The sequence below is a fragment of the Medicago sativa genome, chromosome 4 (genome assembly GCF_051527215.1).
Source record: "Medicago sativa cultivar Bolivia chromosome 4, Bolivia_mono, whole genome shotgun sequence".
NCBI classification, from domain to species: domain Eukaryota; kingdom Viridiplantae; phylum Streptophyta; class Magnoliopsida; order Fabales; family Fabaceae; genus Medicago; species Medicago sativa.
In genome coordinates, this window is record NC_140752.1 from 97,040,840 (window position 1) to 97,064,343 (window position 23,504).

The following is a 23,504-nucleotide window of genomic DNA, read 5'->3' on the forward strand; positions in this document are numbered from 1 at the left end:
ATTATGAAAATTTGATATTTTGAAAATACTCATCGAGGCAAATCTAACAACATCTTATACGATATTATTTATCTTTGTATATTAGTAGAAAAATATGGTCAAAGTAAGCTAGGTCAAAATTACACATTTTCAAATGGGACATCTATTGCGGGACGGAGGGAGTAGAAGTTATTCAAGGGATAAGGAAATGTGGCTGCGATGATTTATTTTGGACTTTATTTAGCACGACTATGATTACCAATTTACCATAGCATTCAGAATTTTTATTTTTTATTTTTGTATGCCTGTTTTTTTTAGGCTAAAACCCACTTTTTGCCCCCTAAGTTTGCAAAAGTTGCGATTTTGGCCCCCTATTAAAAAAAATAGCATTAGTGACCCCCTATGTTTAGGGAAATATGCTCTTTTGACCCTCTAACATAAGGGAAATATGCTTTTTTGACCCCTTAGCTTTAGAAAAAGTTGCAATTATGCCCCTTTTTTGGGACACGTGGCCTCTTCTCAGTAATTTTTGGACGAAGGGGGCCAAAAATGCTATTTTTTTTAATAGGGGGCCAAAATCGCAACTTTTGCAAACTTAGGGGGCAAAAAGTGGGTTTTAGCCTTTTTTTTATCATGGTTATATAAACCAAATTGCATCCTATTTTTTATTTATTTAATTGCAATAATTATTTTTGGACTAAAGAGTGTGTCATAAAGAGGGTTATACAGTACTTGGGTGACTTTGTGTTCATGACTTTGATGACTTAGTCTCTATCTCTCTCCTAATCAATAACCCTCTCTCATCAAAATAATTTATTTTAATAATTCATCCATCACTCTTTCATCTAAACTACACTCACTAAATCACCAAGTATTTTCCGCCATAAATAATGGGATTGTGGGAGGAAGAAAATTGCATACTCGGTGGTTTGGTGTTTGTAAACCAAAGTATAAAAGGTTAGGTGTGCAGGATGTTAGATGACGACAACTGATCGATAAGGTTGTCATATGGAAAGAGGTTTTAGCTGCAAAGGATGGGGTGTTGATTAGCAGATCCCGATTCTCCATTGTATGATGGAAGAACTTATGTCTACTGGGTGTATCTTGGGACTCATCTTGAGAGTAACATGTTACCTTGATTTCTACTAGGCTCAACAAAATTACTTTTGTGAGGTTCAACTTTCTTGTTGTTGGTGACATGGAAGCGTCTAACGCAACAAAACTACCTTTTTTCTTTTACTAGGATAACCAAATGATCATTATTCTCTTTTAGAAAATATAATTGTTGACCTTACCTGTTTTGACTTATTGATAACATCAAACAGATTGCAACAGATTGTTTTCATCAGACTGAAAAAGACAAGACAGATAATGAAACAATACAATTCCTATCAGAATGACATATACGCACTAACATTATTATGCTCAGCCCCTAATTGGTGGCTTGTAGAGTTCAGTGTTGCCGTTTCCTGACATAATTTATTCCAAAAACTCAATCATGTAGAAGGGAGTATGAGGAACACAGTCAGATCAGTTTTCACCATATACCCACTTCTCTGAATTGCTTGTGAAACTAACCAATTCTTCTGGCTTAAACCACAAGTTAATCTCATCCTTTGCAGTCTCTGGACCATCGCTCCCATGGATGATATTTCTGCAATAATAGCATTGTGATGATAAAATAAAAGGGTAGAGCAACCAGCCTAATTCCTTGTAAGATACTATAAACATTCATATTATCTGTTATATTGAGTATATTAACCAGTCTCAAATTATTATTACATTGCAAGGAAGATAGACAATTTGAGTATTTGACGGTGCTGGTGGATTGATTGAAGACCAGGTCCACAACTGGTGGTGTGTATGGTTGGAATTCATGGCAGTGATGATGTTTGATGGTGGTTGGTGTACCTGCATCTCACCCACTTCGCTTAAACGTCGGAGTGTATGCAGGTACACCACCATCAGGCATCATTGTCGCCATAGATTCCTGCCATCCACCACCATTCATGGTCACCAATCCAAGCATCACAGACAAATTTTCTGTCTTCTTTGCATAATCTTCAAGTTCATTCAGCACAATTTGCATTTCAACAAACTTCATAATAATATGTCTATCTATTTAATCGCACTCTGCTATTACAAAAATAATTTTAACCACGCAATGAAGACTAATAGTAAGAGTACTTTAGACTTTTTAGACAAAGAGGGACATGTTATCATGACAAATAATAAATATAATAAGGAAGGAGTAGTACCTTCCAACAACAACAGCCAGATCACCCCTAATGGTTCCTGGCTCTGATTTCTGTGGATCTGTGGCTCCAATTAGTTTACGGCCGTAGACAATAACTCCCTGTCCTTCCCACACCTATAACCAAAAAAAAAAATCGGAAACAAAAAACACAGGTTAGAAACATAAACACCAGCTTGTTTGGTTGATACATAAAGCCATAGATTGAATCATTTCTAACCATTGCAATAACAGGGCCAGAGCTCAGGAAGTCACACAAGCCATCAAAGAAGGGTCTTTCTTTTAGGTCATGATAATGCTGTTTGGCAAATTCCTTTGTAGGAGTCAATACTTTAATTCCCACCAGCTTGTAGCCTTTCCTCTCAAAACGAGATATAATCTCTGAAATCTGAAAGAAGACAAAAAAACTTCTAAGAATCTAAACTTTCTTTTCCGGTGAGTAGACAAAAAGTCGCAGTGTACTATGTAGCACAACACTTCGGACTGAAAGTGTGTCCAGTGTTCAATAATGACACCGACACATGTGATTACATTCAATCACTTTCATTTTCTTAAATGATAACCGGTGTCCGTGTCAGAGTCGTGTCTTGTGTCCAGTGTCAGTGTGTCAATGTTTCATAGGCATTGCATCTACTACACTGTTTCACAAACAAATCATAAAGAAGTGCAAGAAATGTAGTAGTTTTCACTTTACCAGTCCTCTTTGAACTCCATCAGGCTTAATGGCAATGAAGGTGCGCTCCAGCTGAGTAGGAAAAAGTAAACACAGTTGCACATTTTATTCATAACGTGAAATAAAGGAAGAAAATAAGCAATGATAGGAGTTTAAATAGACATGCAAATGCAGATAGAGACAAGTTATGCATACCTCAGCAGCATGCACCTCCTGATCTTGGAGCATGTAAGCTGCAAGACATGACAAAGATTAAATAGAATTATTAGTTGAATATCCAGCTAAAGACTGAACATTGTAATAGGCTGAACAAAGTGACTCTCTTCTATTATATAAAATTAAAGGGAATGTCATTTAAATAGAACTAAAAGGAAGCGTGCAATTTTCTCAATAAATAAGGATGATTAAGATTTATATGAAAAAAGAGAAGGGTGTGTGCTATTTTATTTTATTGCATAATTGAGAATACTTTAGAAGAAGTGGGTATAATTTCAGTTTTTATAATAGGCAACTTTGAGAAGCCACCAACAAATTCAAAGCATAAAGTGATAAAGTAAACCGTTAAGACTTTGTTCAAACTTTACAATTAACTAGTGATCATTACATTGATAAACTAATAAATTAAAACAAACTTGTAGGAGGATAGATATCCATGATGAAAGTTGGAGAATATGTCCAAAAAGAAAAATACCAACAGGAACTGATAAAAAATAGAGGCTTGATTGAAGATTTAAAATGGGTTTATGTAATGATGTAGGGGGTATCAATTGGAAATAATAAAGTCTACATACTACATCCAAAACTCCAATTTTTATTCCCCTGTGCTGGAATAAAGACCAATTGATGTAGAAGAGGTCTCGGAAGCTACAATGCTACTAACAAGCAAGGTACAAGGCTCCTCTTCCATTTCTAAAAGACACTTTATCCATATTTTCTTGAAACCCAAATCAGCAAATTATTTTAATTTTACATTATGACCATACGTTTAAGGATTTGGATAGCATACAGTCATAAATGATCACACATTCTGCAGTAAGTACATGAGTGTTTGTTGGATCGAGATCGGACCAATCTGAATTCAACAATCACAAATGTACTTACTAGTATGTGCGATTTTGCGAATATAGACAATCCAAATCCGTAGTTCACATGATAAGATCTAATGTGAATTGATAGCAAAATATAATATGTATTAACAACAGTAAACAAAAAGTGAAATTGTCACAAAAGAGATAATTGAACCAAACCAAACCTGCAGCAGGAAGTGCGAGTGCTCCTGCAATCCATGAGGTAGATCCATTTCCAGAAGCTGTCCTCCCATAATTTGAAGCAAATAACGGCACCTTTGTGATGGATGCAACAGCTGCAGCTGCCGCTACAGCGCGTCCTTCTGTGAAAGTTACGATTTAATCAGCACACAACATCTCAAATTCAATGAAACAGAATCTAAATATGCAAGTGACCATAATTTGAATATGAATCAGACACAGTTAGAACTTACGAGAGTGAAATGAAGCGGAGAGAAGGGACCTGGCGGCTCTGGAAGCGGATTTGCAGAGGTGTGAGGCCATGTTAGAAGAATCTAAGGATGTGTGATATGTGAATGTGATTTGGTTGGTGGTGATGTTAGGATCTCTTCTCTTGTTGTAGCTTGCCTTTTATTCTGTCCCTTTTTACATTTTCCACCTTTCTTTTATCTTCATTTTCGATTTTTGCCATCTTCAAATTAAAATATTTGCAAACTGAGATATGACAATAACCGAGATATCATCACATTCTTAATCATATCATAATGATCATAATCATAATATTAATAAAATAATTTTTGAGAGAATGTTTTCACTAAACTAACGTGAAATTAGTCTAACCGAAAATGTCAATCTTTAACCACGTGGTGAATCAATGTTTGAATCTCAATTAAAAAATAAATTAACATTAGTGTTTGATAATGTCTCAAATAAGATAACTTTTTAGAGGGAAAATCTATAATAAAACTGTAAAAACGTAATGAAATGTCAATTGATAAGTTTGTAGTTTTTTCGATTTATTTATCAAATGGACAATTTATTCTCAATGTATATAAAGTCTATACTATCAAGTTATTCCTTAAAAAAAATTATTACATCATTGTCTTTTCACTATACATGCTTTAAAAACGCGTAAATCGATAACTTTTTCTCTCTACACACAATTTATTTGTTGAAGTTTGTTGTATGTCCCACATCGCTCAGGTTCCCGAGTTGTCGAGTGTATAAATATACTTGAGTTCCCTCCTCCTTTGAGCTAGCTTTTGGGATGAGATCCAAGCATATTTAACATGGTATCAGAGCCGGGTTAAGGATTGCGATGTGGGAATTTGACCCAGGCCCACGCTAGGTTCCACGCTAGCCACGCTAGGTCCCACGCTACGCGTGAGGGTGGGTGTTGAAGTTTGTTGTATGTCCCACATCGCTCAGGTTCCCGGGTTGTCGAGTGTATAAATATACTTGAGTTCCCTCCTCCTTTGAGCTAGCTTTTGGGATGAGATCCAAGCTTATTTAACATTATTTATGGTTTAAATGTGTAATTGGTCCCTGCACTTTCAACAGATTTTGGCATTGGTCCCTGCACTTTTTTTTGTTTGGCATTGGTCCCTGCACTTTGTAAAAATATTGGCATTGGTCCCTGTACTTTTTTTTGTTTGGCATTGGTCCCTGCACTTTGTAAAAATATTGGTATTGGTCCCTGCACTTTGGAAAAATATTGGTATTGGTCCCAATCATTTCATGCCACGTGGCACCAATACCAATATTTTTTCAAAGTGCAGGGACCAATACCAATATTTTTACAAAGTGCAGGGACCAATGCCAAACAAAAAAAAGTGCAGGGATCAATGCCAATATTTTTACAAAGTGCAGGGACCAATGCCAAACAAAAAAAAGTGCAGGGACCAATGCCAAAATCTGTTAAAAGTGCAGGGACCAATTACACATTTAAACCTTTATTTATTCTTGGGAAACTATAGTATATTTCACGCACAACCAAAAAGACTATCTTTATTTCCGTGAACTTAATTCAATTGGTAAGGAGAATGCATAATATATTTAGGGGTCGGGATTCGAATCCCGTACACTCCATTTATGCACATTAAAAAAATATGTGAGCTCTAGCTACTTGACAACAAAAAAGACTAATCTAAGTTAATTGAGATCCATTTCAGGTGTTAATCTTATTTTTATTTGCGTTTTTTCACATTCATAACATAATTTTAAAACTACGCAATTGATTGACAACATAATTTTAAAGAGAAATGATATTTGTATAACCATTTTTTAACAATTTTTGTGACAACTTTTTCTCATAGTCACATTACGTTTTTACTTTCTATCTTTATTGCTTTGGTTTTCGTATCAATACCTCATTTTCTTTCTAAATACTCCACCCGTCTCACAATATTAGTCGTTTAAAGTTAGTGCACGATTATTAAAGAAATAATTAATAATGTTGATTTCAATGGTAAAATTAGTGGAATTTACTAAAACACCCTTATTAGTTGTAGTTAGTGGAGTAGTTAAGCTTGATGAAATTCAATAAATAAGGGTATAATAATGGTAAAAAATAATAAATGTTGCATTAATATTTTAAAGTGACAATTATTTTAAGAAAAAGAAAAAATGCTAAAGAAACAATAATTGTGATATAGAGGTAGTCCCATAAATTGTCAAACAAATGGCTGTTCTTATAACACAACTCAATTTTTTTTTAGAGAATAACACAACTCAATTTTAAAACTATGCATTTGATGGCTCATTCTCTAATACAAACACTTGTAATGTCATTTTATATTCCAAGTCTTTGTTTTATCAGCTTTTGTTTAAAAAATGAATACTGAAGCACTTCCTTCATCTCTGATTTTTGGAAAATAGTAATTCAGTAAAACTATTTAGGAGAAAAGTTCATGGGAGAGCCACTACAATGACAGTGGTTATTTATGGAAATAAATATGTAGGTAATGACCCCACTATAAGGTAAAACACGGATCAAAGTTCAAAGTCACTTTAATAATAATGAGTCTGTGAAGCTTCGATACCAATCTCAACGTAACTGCTAAAGAAGATCTAAAAGAGGAAAGAACAAGCTTGGACGTGAAACACAAGCTAGAAAGATGCTATGTACATTGCTTGTTACGGTAGTTAAAGTCTTAAAGAGTACTTTATGTTTTGGTCGTCAATTATTGTGGGCCAAAATATTCACACGTGTTTTAAGAACTTTAACACATTTTCACTCCAATTGATGCATGAGTTCAATTTGTGTGTGTTTTTAACTGTTCCATAATCGACTCCACATATTTATAGTTTATACATTTTAATTCTATTTTGATTTAAAATATATTCCTTTGTTCACACTTTTCTATCTTAAAATGGCTAATTGCTACATTCGTTTTTAACGTGTGGAACATTGCCTGTGTTGGAAAATGCTTACATAATTTTATTCCTCAAAATTGACACCAAGCAGAAGAAAAAATAAAGAGAATAGTAGAGTAAAATCATATAAAGAATTTTTATGTCGAAAACCCTTAGTTTTTCATAAAATTTACTCATCCCATCCCACTTCAAACTCATCCTCCCTACAATAGTAATGTTTGGACCGAAGGTAGGTTCTTGATGGTGAGGCCAACGACAACAAGTAATTAACAACACATGTTCCTCGTCAGAGATTTTGCCATTTGCATATTCAATATTTGCCATACTAACCAGTTAAATGTACATTATTGTAGTCGTGAAGATTTTCTCATATCTCCCTTTTGAGTTGGTATAACTCTATCTTCAAACAAGCTTAGTGGGTTTAGGTTATAAGCTTCAACGCGTAGATGATCTTGAATTTTTCTTGGTGTTGACTCCTTTTAAGAATATTCAGTAGTAGCACAAATAATATTACAATTTATGCAGAAACTTGAAAATCTTCCCAAATCTTGTATCACCTTGCGAACTCAAGTACCTCACCTTGAAAATACGGTTGTATTAGGCAGCCGTTGAAGGACAGTTTTTAGGCGGCGGGTTATAGGGCCTGTTTGTTTTGGATTTTTTTTTTAAAAAAAATCTATTTTTTTGAGTAAAAAATCACTTTTTTAGTTTTTGTCGTGTTTGTTTGAGATTTTTAAAAAATCCATTTTGCTAAAAAAATCATTTTTAGCCTCAAAATGAAAATCTATTTCAAGTAGCTTTTCCAAAATCTATTTTTTTCTTAATGCAAGGAACTCAAGTGTAAGTGTTTCAAATCTAAAAAAAAATGATTTTTATGATAGTAGACAAACAAAAATAGCTTTAGATTTTTTTAAAAATCTCTAAAAAAAAATCTCTAGATTCTTTTAACTCAAAATCTATTTTTTTTAAAGCCGAAATAAACGCACCCATAATGTGTGAAACTATTAACCGTTGTGGTTCATTGATGCCCGAAGACATCACAAATTGCAATAATCTTAAGTCATACGACTGTTAGAGCATTGGACCAAAAGGGACGCAGTTGAGTGCGAGGCCTTAATGTGATTATGCATGTGATTATGCTAGGTTCAAACCCAATGAGAAGAGGTTTCTGAACTTTAAGCCGGTCTAGAACTGACTCATCACTTTTTTTTTTTTAAAGACTCGTTAGTTTGTTATTTTTCGCTTATTTAATTGGCATTTCACATCCCCGTGTCTTGCTTAGCCCTCCTTATTTTGTTTTATTTTTTATAAAAAAAGTTAATTTTGACGAGTTTCTATTTGATGTGGCTTGAAACTACCAAGTCCAATAATTCTCCTTTTTAAATTTTGAAAATTACAATTCATATTTTCAAAACAGGTCTTGTCTAACATACACATGTAAAATGGTCTTGCACCATGCACAAATGTCTAATTTCCATCATTGGATTAAAAAGTACTAACATCATATTTCATTTAATTTAATAGTGAAATTTATTGATCCAATGGTGAAAACTAGGTTGTGCATGATGCAAGACTTTGTCTCACTTGTGTATCATATAATTAGACTCCAAAATAACCAAAAAGATCATAGAAGCATCGCTGCCACCTTTTTTGCATAATTTACACTACTATAATTGTTTTTTTTAAATGCTGCATTCTTGAAACAATGTACCCTTCCTGCATATTTAGCATGTTCATAACTTAATAAATGTCAACAGCACTTATTATTTGGGTATTATTAGCTCTCAGTTTTAATGCTTATACTTAGATATAGCAACTCTAATTTAAGTAAGGACTGCTAGAACAAATTGCAAGGCTCAAACAGGCTTTGGAAAGAGCCAAAATTGACAAACAAAGCATCTGTCTTCAATCTTCATTCAATTACTGAAAAAGGCTTAGAACCATATTTACAACGTGGTTAGATTTCATGCCACTATAACTCGTCAATTGTGTTACATCTCAATCGAACCATTAGGAACTGATCTATCAGACTCTAATTTTGTGTAACTTTGTAAAGCTGTTAACCAAGAGTCCACCTGAAAATGTGATGGAAGACATATTATATTTAAAGGTTTTGAAAATTAAAATGACGATGTAAGTCACTTAGAATCTGTCCATATTGTGAAATTGAACTAAAATAGTAATAATAATAACTACTCTACAGAATCAAATATTATCATAACTTGGACACACCTCACCTGTATCAAAGAATTGCTTGAGCACTCATAGCGAAACCCGTGACGAGTTAAAATATAAAAGGCATGTTGAATATCATCATTGTCACGCTTAAAACACGGCAATCTCCCTACTTCAAGAATATCCGATAGAAGCGTTGAGTCCTGAGGACTTATATCTGCAATTTTTCCATTTTATCAGTCAACAAGTATTGATGCATTGTAAATGGACACCAATCATCTGAAAACTTGAGATGAAAATACACTTGATTGACCTACCATGTACAATTTTTTTTTTCAAAGATGCTATTAAAAAGCAAACTTTGGCTTTTGCTAAATAACTTAAGCGCATTTGGAAAGTTAATTCACAGCATGGTATGATGGCTTCTTTGACCAAACTGCCAAGAGTATATTCCTGGCCGCTCCTGCCTACTCTTCTAACTAAGTTTTGTTTGGCTTATCAGGCCTTTGACATTAATAGTCAAGTTAAAGACATTGATACAACTCTTGAGCCTAGTTCTGATAACTCAAGTTTATGAGTGTTCATTTTGAGTTAGAAAGTTTGAACTTCGAACAAAGAGGTTAGACATCCTTAACAATATGTTGACTAATGTTTCATAACTGTAGGAATATGTTCAAACAAAATGTGAAGAAGAAATTGCACAAATCTGGTGATTAAGAGGTCTCCAATGCTTCCATTTTTCATTCGCCCACTTTGAAAAAATAAAAATGCAACTTATGTACAGGAAAAATTGGCTAACCCAGTAAATCTAGATGTTCTGATTAGGACTAACAAATAGAACTGCAAAGCGAAAAGTAAGGTCATATTTGGTTTGATGGAATAGCGAATAAAGTGTTCATTCATATGTTTTGTTTAGAACTATTATGGATAAAGGATGACAAGATGGTATGTTCTAATTGATTATAAAAAATAAAGTAAAAATTATGATTTTTAAACTAAATCAAGCATGGCCTACTCTAAATTGTGGGCCAAACAGAAACAGTTTTTTGGTTGAGTGACTCTACTTGTCATCCTGCGTTATTTTTTGGGTAGAAACATACAAAATGGCTCAAATATTTTCAGAGGTAAAGAGATGAATAGTCAATCCATTATTTTTGTGATGTAATTGTTTTCTATAATTCTAAGGAAACTCAATCTCCTGAGAATGCTTATTTCCATTAAATTGATCAAACCAAATATGACCTACTGACCCATTCCAGTTCTCACTCCATTCCATTTGCTAGAACCAGCCACCAAGGTACTCATAAAATAAAGCAACAACAAATTCCTTCTCCCCGTAAGTAGGGTTGGCTCGTTGAATTAAATGACATAATATCCTAGTGTGTAAATCATGCTAAATAAAAATCATCAATCTAAATCCTTTTTTATTCTCTGGCTTTATAATTTTGTCGGGCCTTCAATGTATGATAGTTAGATTACCCTCGATTTGATTTACTCTTCAGGCTTCTATGCATATTTTCACACAAGAATAAACCACTTATTGTACGATTCCACCATTTTTCATAATGGGGGCTATGGCTAAACAAATTTTCTCTATAATGCATACTAATATGTTGTCTTTAATCCCCACCCATCCATAGTAAAATTCTCAGCCTTGCAATACTGATCAGTTTTTTCCTATATCTGCACTAAGCTACTTATTCGCAAACAAAGTGATAATGTAAAAATGAAAACCAAGATTTGTAGGAAAAGAAGAAGAAATGGATGGGGAGATAAGGAACAAAGCTAACTACCTTACCTGTACACAACAAATATAAGAATATACATGCTCCATGAAGAACGACAAAGCGAGGAAGCCAGTCATCTACTTCAGTATCATCTATAGGTGGGGGTTCTCCCGGAAGTGCTGCCCATCTCTATAGAGAAAGATAAAAAAACACATCAATGCCAGCTTCTGTGGTAAAATAAAATAATTAAGCAGAAACCAATTCAAAACAAATTGAAGAAGGGATGGACAGTCAGTACAGTTCTAATGTTTAAATAGCCAGATTGACGAGCTGACCGCAGAACTTCATCAATATGTTGCAACCTGTGTATAAAAATAGTTATTTTAGCAAAAAAAGAAATAATAATTAACGAAAATACATTAGATGTAAAACAGTAAATTTCCCTTGTTTTTCAATATAGCAATTTCAACACCAAAGAAAACTAATGTATGTCCAACAAATCAGGATGAACTGCGAGTAAGGAGTGAAGTGGAGAATAAGGAAGATTTAAAGGAAACTGAAACTCGTTTTAGTTTTATTAGTTATTACACAAACAGAAAAATATGTCTATGGTCCAAATCTAATTCTAGCATCTAACTCCCGACTTTTTGCTTCTTTAATCACCGAAGACTAGAGAGATAGACAAACAAAAGAATGATAGTAACTTAAAGAAAAAAGTTAATCAATGAACGCTTAAATTAGATTATGACACCAAATCCCTAAATAGTTCAAAATTGTGGATCACTCACTGAGCTTTCAAGTGAGCTTCCCTCTCCTCTAAATCAGCAAGCTCTGATCGAAGTGACTCTACTTCTGCAGCTGTTAGCTCAACCTACAGAATATAAGTTTGTATAGGTAGGATGTAAGAAAACCTTCAACAATGACAAATGATCGAAAGCACAAAAGTTACTAGGATCAAACCTTTTCCTGACCTACAGTATCAGACCCCCATGATAGCTTTCGTAAAGTAAACAAGTTCAACATGAAAGTTCTCCTGAGTTTTCTTCGAGTCCACAGATGGGGGGAGGACCTAAACTAAGCTAAATTGAGTAACTTACTTCAAATAAACTCAAAGTCTCCGAATAACTTTTTTATTATTGCTATTTTGACCCGTAAACAATACCTTAAAGTTTGATCAATTCCAGGTTCTTCAGAAGTAGATAATTGTCTGCTCTGAGAAGATTCTATACTTGAAGTTGGAATTTGAAAGTGATCAGGGATGATTTTTAATTTTGCAGGACAATCATCCATGAAATTAAACTTCTTTGCGGAGGAAGGGCGACCCTATAGTTAACGGTGAAACCAATGATAGCTGTGGAGAATGTTTTTCCTGAAACAGTAACATACCAAAGAAATTAGAACAGAATCATTGGTCTCGTTCCAATAACCGAGTCAATACTGATATCTGTTTCCATGTACGATTAAGCGCAGAGTAGAGCGGATAAACAGACACATTAGGGTCTGTCTATTGGCTAGTTAAAAACAAAGGCAACAACTAGTGAAAATCGGATACAACTTGGAATGAGAAACTTGTATTAATTTTTAAGTTAGATCAACCCAAATTTTGGTGATTTACCAACCCTAATTGTCTAGACTCTAGATTTAGCAACAATCGTATATGAAATCATCAAATAGTTCCGAAAGGATTAAAAATTTGAGTTATCACTAATAATAAGAAGAACAAAAGTATGGATCAAATAAATTTGAGAATGATACAGAAAAGGGGATTGATTAGAGGGAAAAAAAAAAAACCATAATAACAACAATATAAGTAAGATTATAAGAAGAAAAGAGAACGAAGAAAGGAGCATGTGCATACCTTGAAAGAGGGGTGTAGGAGTGAAAGTAGAAGGTAAAGAAAGGTTTTCCGGAAATAGAAAGTGGCTCGATGCCCGAGAGGCGGGTGTGTTCGGTACTATATCACCGATTTTCTTTCACTTTGCTGTTGCGGTTATTGTGGAAAGACCATCATGCCCATTCTATCTTAACCTACATTCATGTCGTTGACTAACTACTCCAATACTTGTTTTTAACCCAAAAAAAAAAAAAACACGACAGCTAATGCCAAATGCAAACAAAAACGCTACTTCTTCAAAATTAATAGAAAATGGAGTATATTTTTAGTTTTCTTTTTGGTTACATAAATACATTTAGTTAAATTATTTTAATTAATCATGTATGTAAAATTAACATACTTGGATTAGTCTAGTGCTATTAATTATGGATCTAAGAGTGTGCTCTTCTTCAAGGATAAAAAAGATGATTTATGAAAGTGTCACAACTCAAAGTTTTATAGTTAACTGAATAAAGGATACACTCAACAAAAGTTGTATGCAAATGGCAAAACACATGAACCATGACACAATTTTTTACTCCATCCGTTTCAAAATGAGTGTCGTTTTAGGTGTTTGCACGCATATTAAGAAATGCAATGATTAAAAGAAAGAGAATGACTATTTTACCAAATTATCCTTATTAACTATTGGTTAGTTTTAAAAGTAATATTTTGGAAGTAATGTGTTGAGTATTAATTGGATGGTACAATTGAAAAGAAAAAGTTATTATTGCATTGGAAACTGAAGGTGACATTCATTTTGAAACAAGTTTTTTTTGGCTAAAACAACACTCATTTTGAAACGGAGGGAGTTTTTTTTTACCATGGTTTAAACCCCCTGTTGGCACTATTAAGTGTAATGTTGATTGTACCTCTTTCAATAATAATTCCATCATGGGTATGGCATGTGTTTTAGACACTCTACAAGGCAATTTCTCTATGGTCAATCTGATCAGACGCGCTACAACGTCTCCTCCTTAGAAGTCGAAGTTTTCAACCTTTTAGAAGGTATAAAGGTGGTGACATGCAAACAATGATGTTTGAATAATATTGTAAGTTCGTGGTGGATGTCATTTCTCTCTCTAATACTCTGTGTAATGAATTAGGGGATATCATCTCTCAATGTAAAAGTCTTCTATCCTTTGAGTTCATCTTTGCTCCATTTATGTTTGCTCCATTTACTCCTTTTCAATGCATAGATGTGTGACATACGTTAAAAACAAATCCAATGGTTGAGATTAAAATGTCTCACCACATGCTCTCTCCACTATAAGTTATAACACACTGATTCTTTTCTCCTTCACCTTCTCCATTCCCCCAAATCCTTTACCTTCTATAAGCAAAATACCCATAACTCGTTTTCAAATTTTCAGCCACTATTCTCTGTTTTCATCTGCTCATCTTTTCTCCTCTTTTTGTGTCATTCTTTCATTTTCAAATTCAAACAATTTTTTTACCCAATCTTCAAACATGCCAAATGAGTTTACACGTAGCTTTAATTAATGGTATATGATATTCAAAGTTGAAGGGAATCGATAAGCGCCGCATGAATCTGCCAGCCAAATATAATAGCCATATGTGATTCAAGGGAATGGAATCAATTGTCATACATGGAAAGTTCTCAATTCAATTGGCATACTTAATTTAATTGAGTGGGTTCATTGGAGGCATAGAAGAAACAACGAGAATAACACAAATTCGCAACAATCAATGATGATGCCAATTGCCCATAGAAGGTGAAGGATTTGGGGGAATGGGGAAGGTGAAGGAGAAAAGAATCAGTTTGTTATAGTGGAGAGAGCATGTGGTGAGACATTTTAATCTCAACCATTGGATTTGTTTTTAACATATGTCACACATCTATGCATTGAAAAGGAGTAAATGGAGCAAACATAAATGGAGCAAAGATGAACTCCTATCGTTTCATCCCAATTACGTGGTGTTGTTTGTTCCAAATTAGTTTTGTCTTTGCTAAAAAAAAAGGATCGAAATAGTTTCAAAAAGTGGAGCAAAGGAACATATGTTCTGCCTTGTTTAAATTTTCAAAAGGTGAAATTATATAAAATTAGATAATCTCTTTTTTTTTTTTTTAAGAAAATTAGATAATCTCATAGCAAAGTTTTTTTTTAAGGAATCTCATAGCAATGTTATCATGTAAATTTAATTTTTTTTCCCGCCAAATATACCTATAAGAAAAAATTGGCATTGTTTATATAATTAAAAGTATAGTCTAGCTCTACAATAATTTAAACAGTGATTAAATATGTAAAAAAAATGTAGTGGGTTTTGGTAAAAATAAAAAATAAAAAGTTCCTTCTAAAAAAAAAGTGTTTTTCTATTATGTGTAAAATGTTAAATGAATAGTATAAAAAGTAAAAAAATAAATAAGTTTATGTAAAAAAATCCGAAATTTAAATCCTAACCTCGCATTTTCCTTACATACTCACCGAGAATATTGAGCCCAAAATTTTAACTTGGAAATTAACCCCAGCCTATCCTTATTATCTAATCCTAAGCTACAATGTAAACAAAACTTGCAAACCCTAATCCTAGCATTTGAGCGGGAAAAATGTGTTTACTAACTAATTTAATGTCAAATTCAAAATTCAAATTCCTCATACTATACCATAGGCCGCCGAACCCTTACATGTGTGCTCATTTAATGCCATTTTAATTTCTCATTGGAAAGTGCTTAAACAGCCTCAAACTCTCTCCATTCCATCTCTTATAATGTCTCGCGTGTTTCCAATGCAGTAAATAAACCAATGACTCAGGTTTCAATCAGGTCTTATACTTTTGTCAAAAAAAATCTCTCTCATGCCAGAACTCACTCAGACTCCTCTTCCTCTCCCGTGCGCTATCTTCTTCCATTTCTCCCAACCTATTTCCACTCAAACTCCCTCCCTCTCTCTCTCTCTCTCTCTCATGCCAGAAACCTGCCATCTCACCATTATGCTCAATGCTCCCTTCCATCACTGTTCTAATTTGCTAAATTTGCAAAGTTTCTCTCAAGGTAATTGCTTTTTCCCTTTCTATGAATTGAATTGTGTTTTTAGTCTAATCACTCTCCACCTCTCAGTTGTTTCTTCAATTCCATTCATCATTGGTAATAAATTTGCAATTAGGTTCACTACACAATCAGATTTGGGTCTCTGATGAGAATAGGGTCATAGTTGATTGAATAGGATCCACTAATTTTGTTGTTGTATTTGACCTCAAGAATTCAGCAGAAGCCTCACCCTCTACATCAAAGCCAAATGAATGAAAACCATTGGGTTTCATTCTCAGTTTCACCCCTCACTTTCATCTTCTCTTATTTCTCACCTTTCATTGTTTCGAAGTTTATATGTTTTTTTGGAGTTTTCTGTTTTGCAATCGATTAAGATTTGTGGGTTCTTTGTTTTTGTTTTTCATTTTTTTGCAGTGGTGCTAAACGTCTGGTGTCGACGCCGTTGTTGCTTAAGGTTCGAGCTGCTTGCACCTAAGGTATTATCTCCGATGAAAGTTTCTGATAAGTTGTTGCAATTGTATGGTTTCATCTGTTTTATTAATATCGTGTATATTTTCTATTGAAGCTTATTTAGAGTTTGCTCGGTGAGTTTATTGAAACCACAATGAGTCACTATTTTCCACATAAGGGTGAGATGATAACCCTTTTTCTTAATCATGTGATTCAAGAAATTTGTCTGAATTTATTCATGGCGGATCTAATTAGGGATTTAAGACACATTCATTGATTTATAGACTACATTTATATTATTGAAAATGAAATGCTTTGATGTTATTATTTTGAAAAAACCCAGCAAAATGGCTTTTGAAGTGCATGATGTAATTGAGGTTATTATTTTTGAGATGTACATTGTTAGTGTTTATATTTCTTTAGGTTTTTATTTTTGAGTCCTACAAATTAATTGCGCGCTTTCAAATACATGGATTTAGAGATAAGGGTAAATCTTTTTTCAAAGCAATGCTACTATTTATAACTGATCACTTATAATGATACGTTGTTCTGGATTTATATTTACAAAATGTTTGAGAGTTGGCCATTTTAGTTATATACAGTGATTGATTGATTCTGTAAGCCTTCTTGAATTGGTCTGGGACAGTTTTAAGATGGTATCTAATATATCGTATATTCAAAATTTGAGTCGAAACTGAAGGATTGTTTTCCTGCTCAAATTTCCATTGTCATTTCTCTTGACATTGGAGCTTTTTTTTCTTTCTTTCATTTCTTATTATTTCTGTAGAATTTCTGCAAAACATTAGCTAATATGGATTCATATCATTTAGTTATGTGATCTGTCTTTTTTTAAAACATTATTTTATGTTTTAATTTGGTCTCCTTTTCTATGTCGTTATGTAGATTATTTTTGTAAATGTACAGCAGATATCCGAAATTTGCTTATAGTACACAATTTTGCTATTGTAGATGTGCATTTGTTTTCTTAATGAGTATACATTGTAAATGAGTACACAATTGCTAAATGGTATGCAATAGGAACTTTCATTCAGTTTGACCAGCATGAGTTTTGAGGTTAGTAGATAAATTGTAAAACCTGTTTGAAGCTTTATTTTAGAATATTTAAATATCAAATGAGAGATTCACTATACTAAACTTATATAGTTTGGTTTTAAAAACAAAAGATTGTTTTGTGTATGTGAAGAATCAATGAATGCTTTGCAGCCATTCAATGTTTTCTATGCAAATGATAACATGATAAGTGTGATCCTGTTAGTTGGGTTGAAGTGTGTTAGCCATTTAATTTTCTACCCCAATTATAGTAATGTATTATGTATAATACTAAGATCTTCAACACAATAGGAATCTGAGACCATCCTTTATTTCTTTCTAGAGTTGCGATTTCAGCTCTATGTAATATGTGTAGCGTTCTTCGTCTTTTGTTTTGTTCATTCTCTTAAATTCTTTAGTTATTTTTCATCTGTACTATTTTTAGTTTGTTTTATCTTTATGTTTATGATTAACATACATATGCTTAAGGGTTATGGGTGCATATTGATGAAGTAAAAGGTTGTTGTTGTTTTTTTTTTTTTTGAAAGAAAAGAGGTTGTGGTTGTTTAAAATATTTAGTATCCCTTTTACTTGATAGTTTTTTCCACTAATCATATGGTTAATGATTGGCTCACTTTTTTTGTCAAATTCATCTTTGTGACCATAATGTAGGTTGTGTGAACATAGGGACTTTTAAAGGAAAGGCTGGAATAAGCTTAATTTAGAGTTTGGATAGACTGTTTGATGACTACTTATGGAGTTATGAAGGGAGTTTGCAACCTTTTGGTTCTGCTGTGCAATGAAGAAAAGATGAAAATATGGCCGAAAGTTTGTTAGCCAACAAGTGAACTTAAATTTTTATTTGTGAACCTTATACTTCAAGATTGACTTTTGTTCATTATTATTTGTTTTTCTTGATTTTTTTATATAATATTTTAGTTAGACATACATACTTTAGAATTGGTTAGTTTATCTGCCAACTCTATTATGTTTTCATGTTTTTTTAATTGTCTTCATTGCATTCATATAGTGGATAAGTGGAACTTAATTTGACTTAAATATGTTTTGAGTATTTTTGTTGAATAGAAGTCTGAAGCATCTACTGGAGCAAGAATTTTTCGCATTGTTTAAGTACTCTTATTCCTCAAGATAGAAATTAGGCAGCTCTAATTTGGTACAATTGCAGAGAACTAGCTAAAGAAACAGGCAACGGCATATTAATCAACATTATGTGAACTATATGGTACATGGATTTCTATTGTAAACAGGCTATTAAATTCTTATCCTTATTCAAAATCAGTATAAATTCTATTATTATCATATCAATGAAAATCATTTCTACGTCTTTTTATGCTTTCAAATAGTGGCTATCTTGACGTGTTCATTTTGATACTTAAAATATAAGCTTATAGATCTCATAGTTGATAATTCAAAACTCTCATTGTTGATAATTGTGTTTAATCAAATTTTTTGATTGTGATTTTAAATTTATATCGAATTATGGAGCAACCCTGCTATATGATTGAGAGCAGCAAACATAAAGCAAAACTATTGAAAAGCATTATTATTTGTAATTTAGAATGGATGCCAGATTCCACAGTTACTTCGTTGCAGCTTAGAAATGGTAGTAATTTAGGATTTCAATTTTTTCAGAAAAGAAAAAATTGATTAGAAATGACAGTAGTTTAAGATTGAAAAAATTGCAATATCATGAGTACACATATATGAAATTATTTTTAAGGATTATACATGCATTTAACTATTTTTATTTATATTGTTTTATTTGTAGCTAAAACTCACATCCACGGTTGAGAGGTCTAAAACTTGAACACGAATGAAAGTGTTCAACCTAACAATATGGACATGATGTAATTTTGGTGGTTAGGCTCTATAGACTTTTTCCATTCAAGGGTTGTCTAATACATGATGTAGATCAATTGTTGTGAATGGTATTAACATCAATTGTGTCTAGCTCAAAAAATAAAATAAAGGCATGCAGTTGTCTTAAACCAACGAAGACAGTTTCCCATATCAGTTTGTTTTGCAATGACTATTAACAAGAGTCATGGGCAGTCTCTCAAGCATGTTGGTGTATACCTTCTACAATCTGTATTCTCCCATGGTCTAAAGATTGTGATAATTGATGACGATGGTGTCTGCATTAATAGTACCTCAAATGTGGTTTTCAAAGAAATTTTCCACCATTTTTCTAAATGAACTTTTTCTCATGTACTGTTGTATTTTTTTGATAATACTAAGTGAATGTATGAACATTCTATCCGCATATGTACTGTTGTATTTTTTTGAACCCACTAAGTGAATGTATGAACATTCTATCCGCATATATATGACCCGTGCGGTAGCTATGGTGCTATAAATTCGTAATTACAATATAATTGAATGTTTTGTTTGCAATCAATATGACCCGTGCGGCAGCACGGGTGCATGGTCTAGTTAGTTATATGTCTTTATGAAAGAAAGAAGAGAATTACTCGTTTGCCCTTCTAAAATTTCTCTTTTATTTGGTTGAACAACTCGTTCATTTCCCTTCTAAAATTAACTCTTTAATTTATCTTTGACACTCTTTATGTCGGTTCAACAACTTTTTTAATTGGTTTCACCGTTTTAAAAACCTCCAAATAATGGTGGTGTTGTTGAAGGTAAAAAGTTAATTTTCAGATCTCAGGGAGCATTTTGAGAAGCCTAAAAATTAAAATTAATTTTGAAGAAAGAAAACGTCCCTCCAAAAAAATAGGTGGGTTGCATTTGGGTTGCACAAAAGCTAAGAAAGGAAGAAATGAAAAACCCAAAACCCTAGAACCTTCCTTCCTCACAATGACGGTTGATCTTCCGCCAGAAATACTCGCTGAAATCTTCCTCCGATTCCGATCAACCTCGAAATCACTTCGATCCTTAATCGATTCCCACAATTTCATCAATCTTCACCTCAAAAAATCCCTCAATCGATCCTTAATCCTTCGACTCAACACTGATCTTTACCAGTTCGATGAGGATTTCTCTAACCTAACCACCGCCGTTCCACTCAACCATCCTTTCACACGTCACAGCACCAACATCACTCTTCTTGGTTCATGCAACGGCCTCCTCTGCATCTCCAATGGCGAAATCGATTTCTCTAACCCTTACGACACCAATGAAATCACATTCTGGAACCCTAACACCCGTAAACATCGGATTATCCCTTTTCTGCCTATTCCTATTCCTCCCCGTCGTTCTGAATCTGACGACATCAACTTCGCCTATTGCGTTCACGGATTCGGTTTTGATCCATTAACCAGCGACTACAAACTCCTCAGAATCTCTTGGTCTTTTGATCAACAACTCTCTACTTTTGATTCACATGTCAGACTATTTAGCTCTAAAAACAAACAACTCGTGGAAAATAATTCCCAGAATGCCGTATGCTCTTTGCTATGCTCAAACCATGGGGGTTTTTGTTGACAATTCTCTCAACTGGATAATGACGAAGGAACTTGATGGATTACACCCTTGCTTAATTGTTGCGTTTAACCTAACACTTGAGATTTTCAATGAGGTTCCTCTTCCTGCTTAAATAGGTCAAGAGAATTTTGAAATTTCTGTTTCTGTTTTGGGAGGGTGTCTTTGTATTGTTGTGGATTATCACACTAGTAATGTTGATGTTTGGGTGATGAAAGAATATGGATCTAGAGATAGCTGGTGTAAACTTTTTACTTTGGTTAAATCTCGTTTCACTTCATCTTTGAAATCCTTAGGGCTTTTAGGTTGTTCTAGCGATGGAAGTAAGATTCTGTTGGATGGAATTAATGATTTGAAGCTGTTTTGGTATGATTTGAAGAGTGAACAAGTTACTCATGTTGAAGGAATTCCTAATTTGGATGAAGCTATGTTTTGTGTTGGAAGTCTTGTACCACCTTCCTTCCCTGTTGTTAATTGTAGGAAGGAGAATCTATGTAAGTTGAGATGTCAGACTACAAGCAAGAGAAGGTACTTCTTGTTCATTATCTTAGCTTTTGCTTTGTATATGTTATATTAGTGCAATGGACCCATCATACAATACATGTACTTAAACTCTATGTTAAAGGTCAAATTGAATTCTTATTATAGGATAACTATTCCCTAATTACTTTGAAGGCTTTACCTTTGTTACGTACATGTGATAATGTGTGTATGCTGGATTTCAAATGAAAGAAAAAATACAATGCATGTTGTGTGTTAGCTTAAGAGTTGACCTTGAAACAAAAGGGTTTGCAGTATTCTTTTATATAAATTAGTTTATGGAAAGAATCTCGGTATGGATCTTTTTTTTTTCTTCTGTTATTTGAGATCTTCACCAGTGTAGTAAGTATCCCACGTATCCCACAATATACGAAAACAGCCACGGCGATACAGATCAGGGTCTGTATCCCAAATGATCATATACCGCGGGCGTATCCCGTGTATCGCCCGCATTTCCCCTGTATCCCGATTCAATCATTCACATTTCACTTCTGAAACCGGAACGGGTTGCACGGCCCGGCAGAAAAACCCAATATTTTAGTCTTTTACATGGGGCGGTCCCACACCACGCTCTGTTTCTCTGCTCTTTATCTCTCTGATTCTTCACTGCTCTGTTTCTCTCTGCTCATTCACTAATGAGGCAGAACCCTTAGAATTTGGAGTTATGTTTGATTTTGATTGAATTAAGGATGCCTTATGTTATTTACCTTTGTTTATGACTTGAGTTTTGAAGTATCTTGAAATTTATATATGATATTTGAAGTATTTTGTAGTTTATATATGATATATGATATTTTAAGTCGTATTTTTCTTTGTTCATGTATCTTACGATACACGATTCAAAAAAGTGGTCCAACGATACACATTACATATCCCAATTTGACTACCATGATATTCACTACTGAATAATCATTTTTACAAGCTTATTTTTAAATGTTAAGACCATTCCACCATGAGATTTGGGTGTGTAAAGAGAAGAAAAAGGTTGTTTAGAAATTGGCCTACCATGAAATTACTCCTAATTTATGCATAGTTCCTTTCAAAAGCATGGTTTTTTTTATCAACTATTCTTTTGTGATATTGTTGAACTTACTTCAATGAGATTCATTTTTTTCGACAGGGATGACTTCTTGTCCCAAGGATTTAAATTGAGATTGTAAGGGTTGGAAGGAAGGACCTGTGATGTGCAGCTGAAACAGGATGGTCAAGTTGTTTCTTGTGATGGAATCGGTCACATTGGATGTTCTGTTGTCTTATGTCAATGGTTTTTTGTTTTATCCTTTTCTGGTTTTTAGGAGGCAACTCTAAGGTGCAGCTTATGTTATTTACTTTTTAAACTTTAGTATGTGTGATGAAAGCTGTGTTATAGACTGATGTAAGACCAAACTGTCGAAGATTGACAGCTTTTTATGAAAATGGGATTATTATTAATGTCAGAATTGAAATGCTTGTTGTAAATAAATTTAGGATTATTGATATGGATGCTTCCTTGAAAATTTCACTAGGATGAGTTAATCTCATGGAAGATGAAAAATTCACCCAAGCTACTAATCTCACTATCTCAGAATGCATGTAGTGCTAACCCAGGGGTGAGTTATTTGTCTCAAAAAAAAAATATAACGAATTTTGACTTTATAACTAAATAACAATAGGATGTTATTTCATCTCTGAGTGTTTTCTAAACTTTTTAAGTTTTCACAAACTTCAGTCTGCAGAGACAGAGATCGTCGAGGTTTATAATAGTCAGCTAGTCACTTGGCTTGCAGTTCATTGTTTGCATGTTTTGGATAGGAAATTACTTAGGATAAAAGCAACAATACTCTAGGAGCATCTCAAATATCAGTATATCCGGATCCGAATAGTCTTTAAACAGCTCAGATAAGTTGACGGAAAACTAAATTCATGCTCTTT

The 23,504-nt window shown here is 33.6% G+C and overlaps 1 protein-coding gene, 1 long non-coding RNA gene and 1 pseudogene across 3 annotated transcripts; 2 read left to right on the forward strand and 1 right to left on the reverse strand.

The window, feature by feature from the left end:
- Positions 1-1,143: 1,143 nt before the first annotated feature.
- On the reverse strand, positions 1,144-13,140 carry LOC146934306 (uncharacterized). The gene is made up of 15 exons (XM_085706183.1): positions 13,070-13,140; positions 12,374-12,580; positions 12,172-12,280; positions 12,000-12,082; positions 11,510-11,573; positions 11,283-11,400; positions 9,547-9,701; positions 9,333-9,384; positions 4,408-4,461; positions 4,159-4,296; positions 3,102-3,139; positions 2,928-2,978; positions 2,454-2,621; positions 2,238-2,350; positions 1,144-1,633 (listed from the first exon to the last, which is right to left on the reverse strand). The coding sequence occupies exons 2-15, from the start codon at positions 12,499-12,501 to the stop codon at positions 1,510-1,512; spliced, it is 1,395 nt and encodes a 464-aa protein (XP_085562309.1). The 5' UTR covers positions 12,502-12,580; positions 13,070-13,140; the 3' UTR covers positions 1,144-1,509.
- A 2,698-nt stretch (positions 13,141-15,838) lies between these two features.
- On the forward strand, positions 15,839-18,728 carry LOC146934307 (uncharacterized). The gene is made up of 3 exons (XR_015007731.1): positions 15,839-16,097; positions 16,509-16,570; positions 18,267-18,728. It is a non-coding gene; the product is annotated as an uncharacterized LOC146934307 (long non-coding RNA).
- A 1,590-nt stretch (positions 18,729-20,318) lies between these two features.
- LOC146934308 (F-box protein CPR1-like) lies at positions 20,319-23,024 on the forward strand (annotated as a pseudogene). The gene is made up of 2 exons (XR_015007733.1): positions 20,319-21,581; positions 22,714-23,024. The product of XR_015007733.1 is annotated as an F-box protein CPR1-like (transcript).
- Positions 23,025-23,504: the final 480 nt, after the last annotated feature.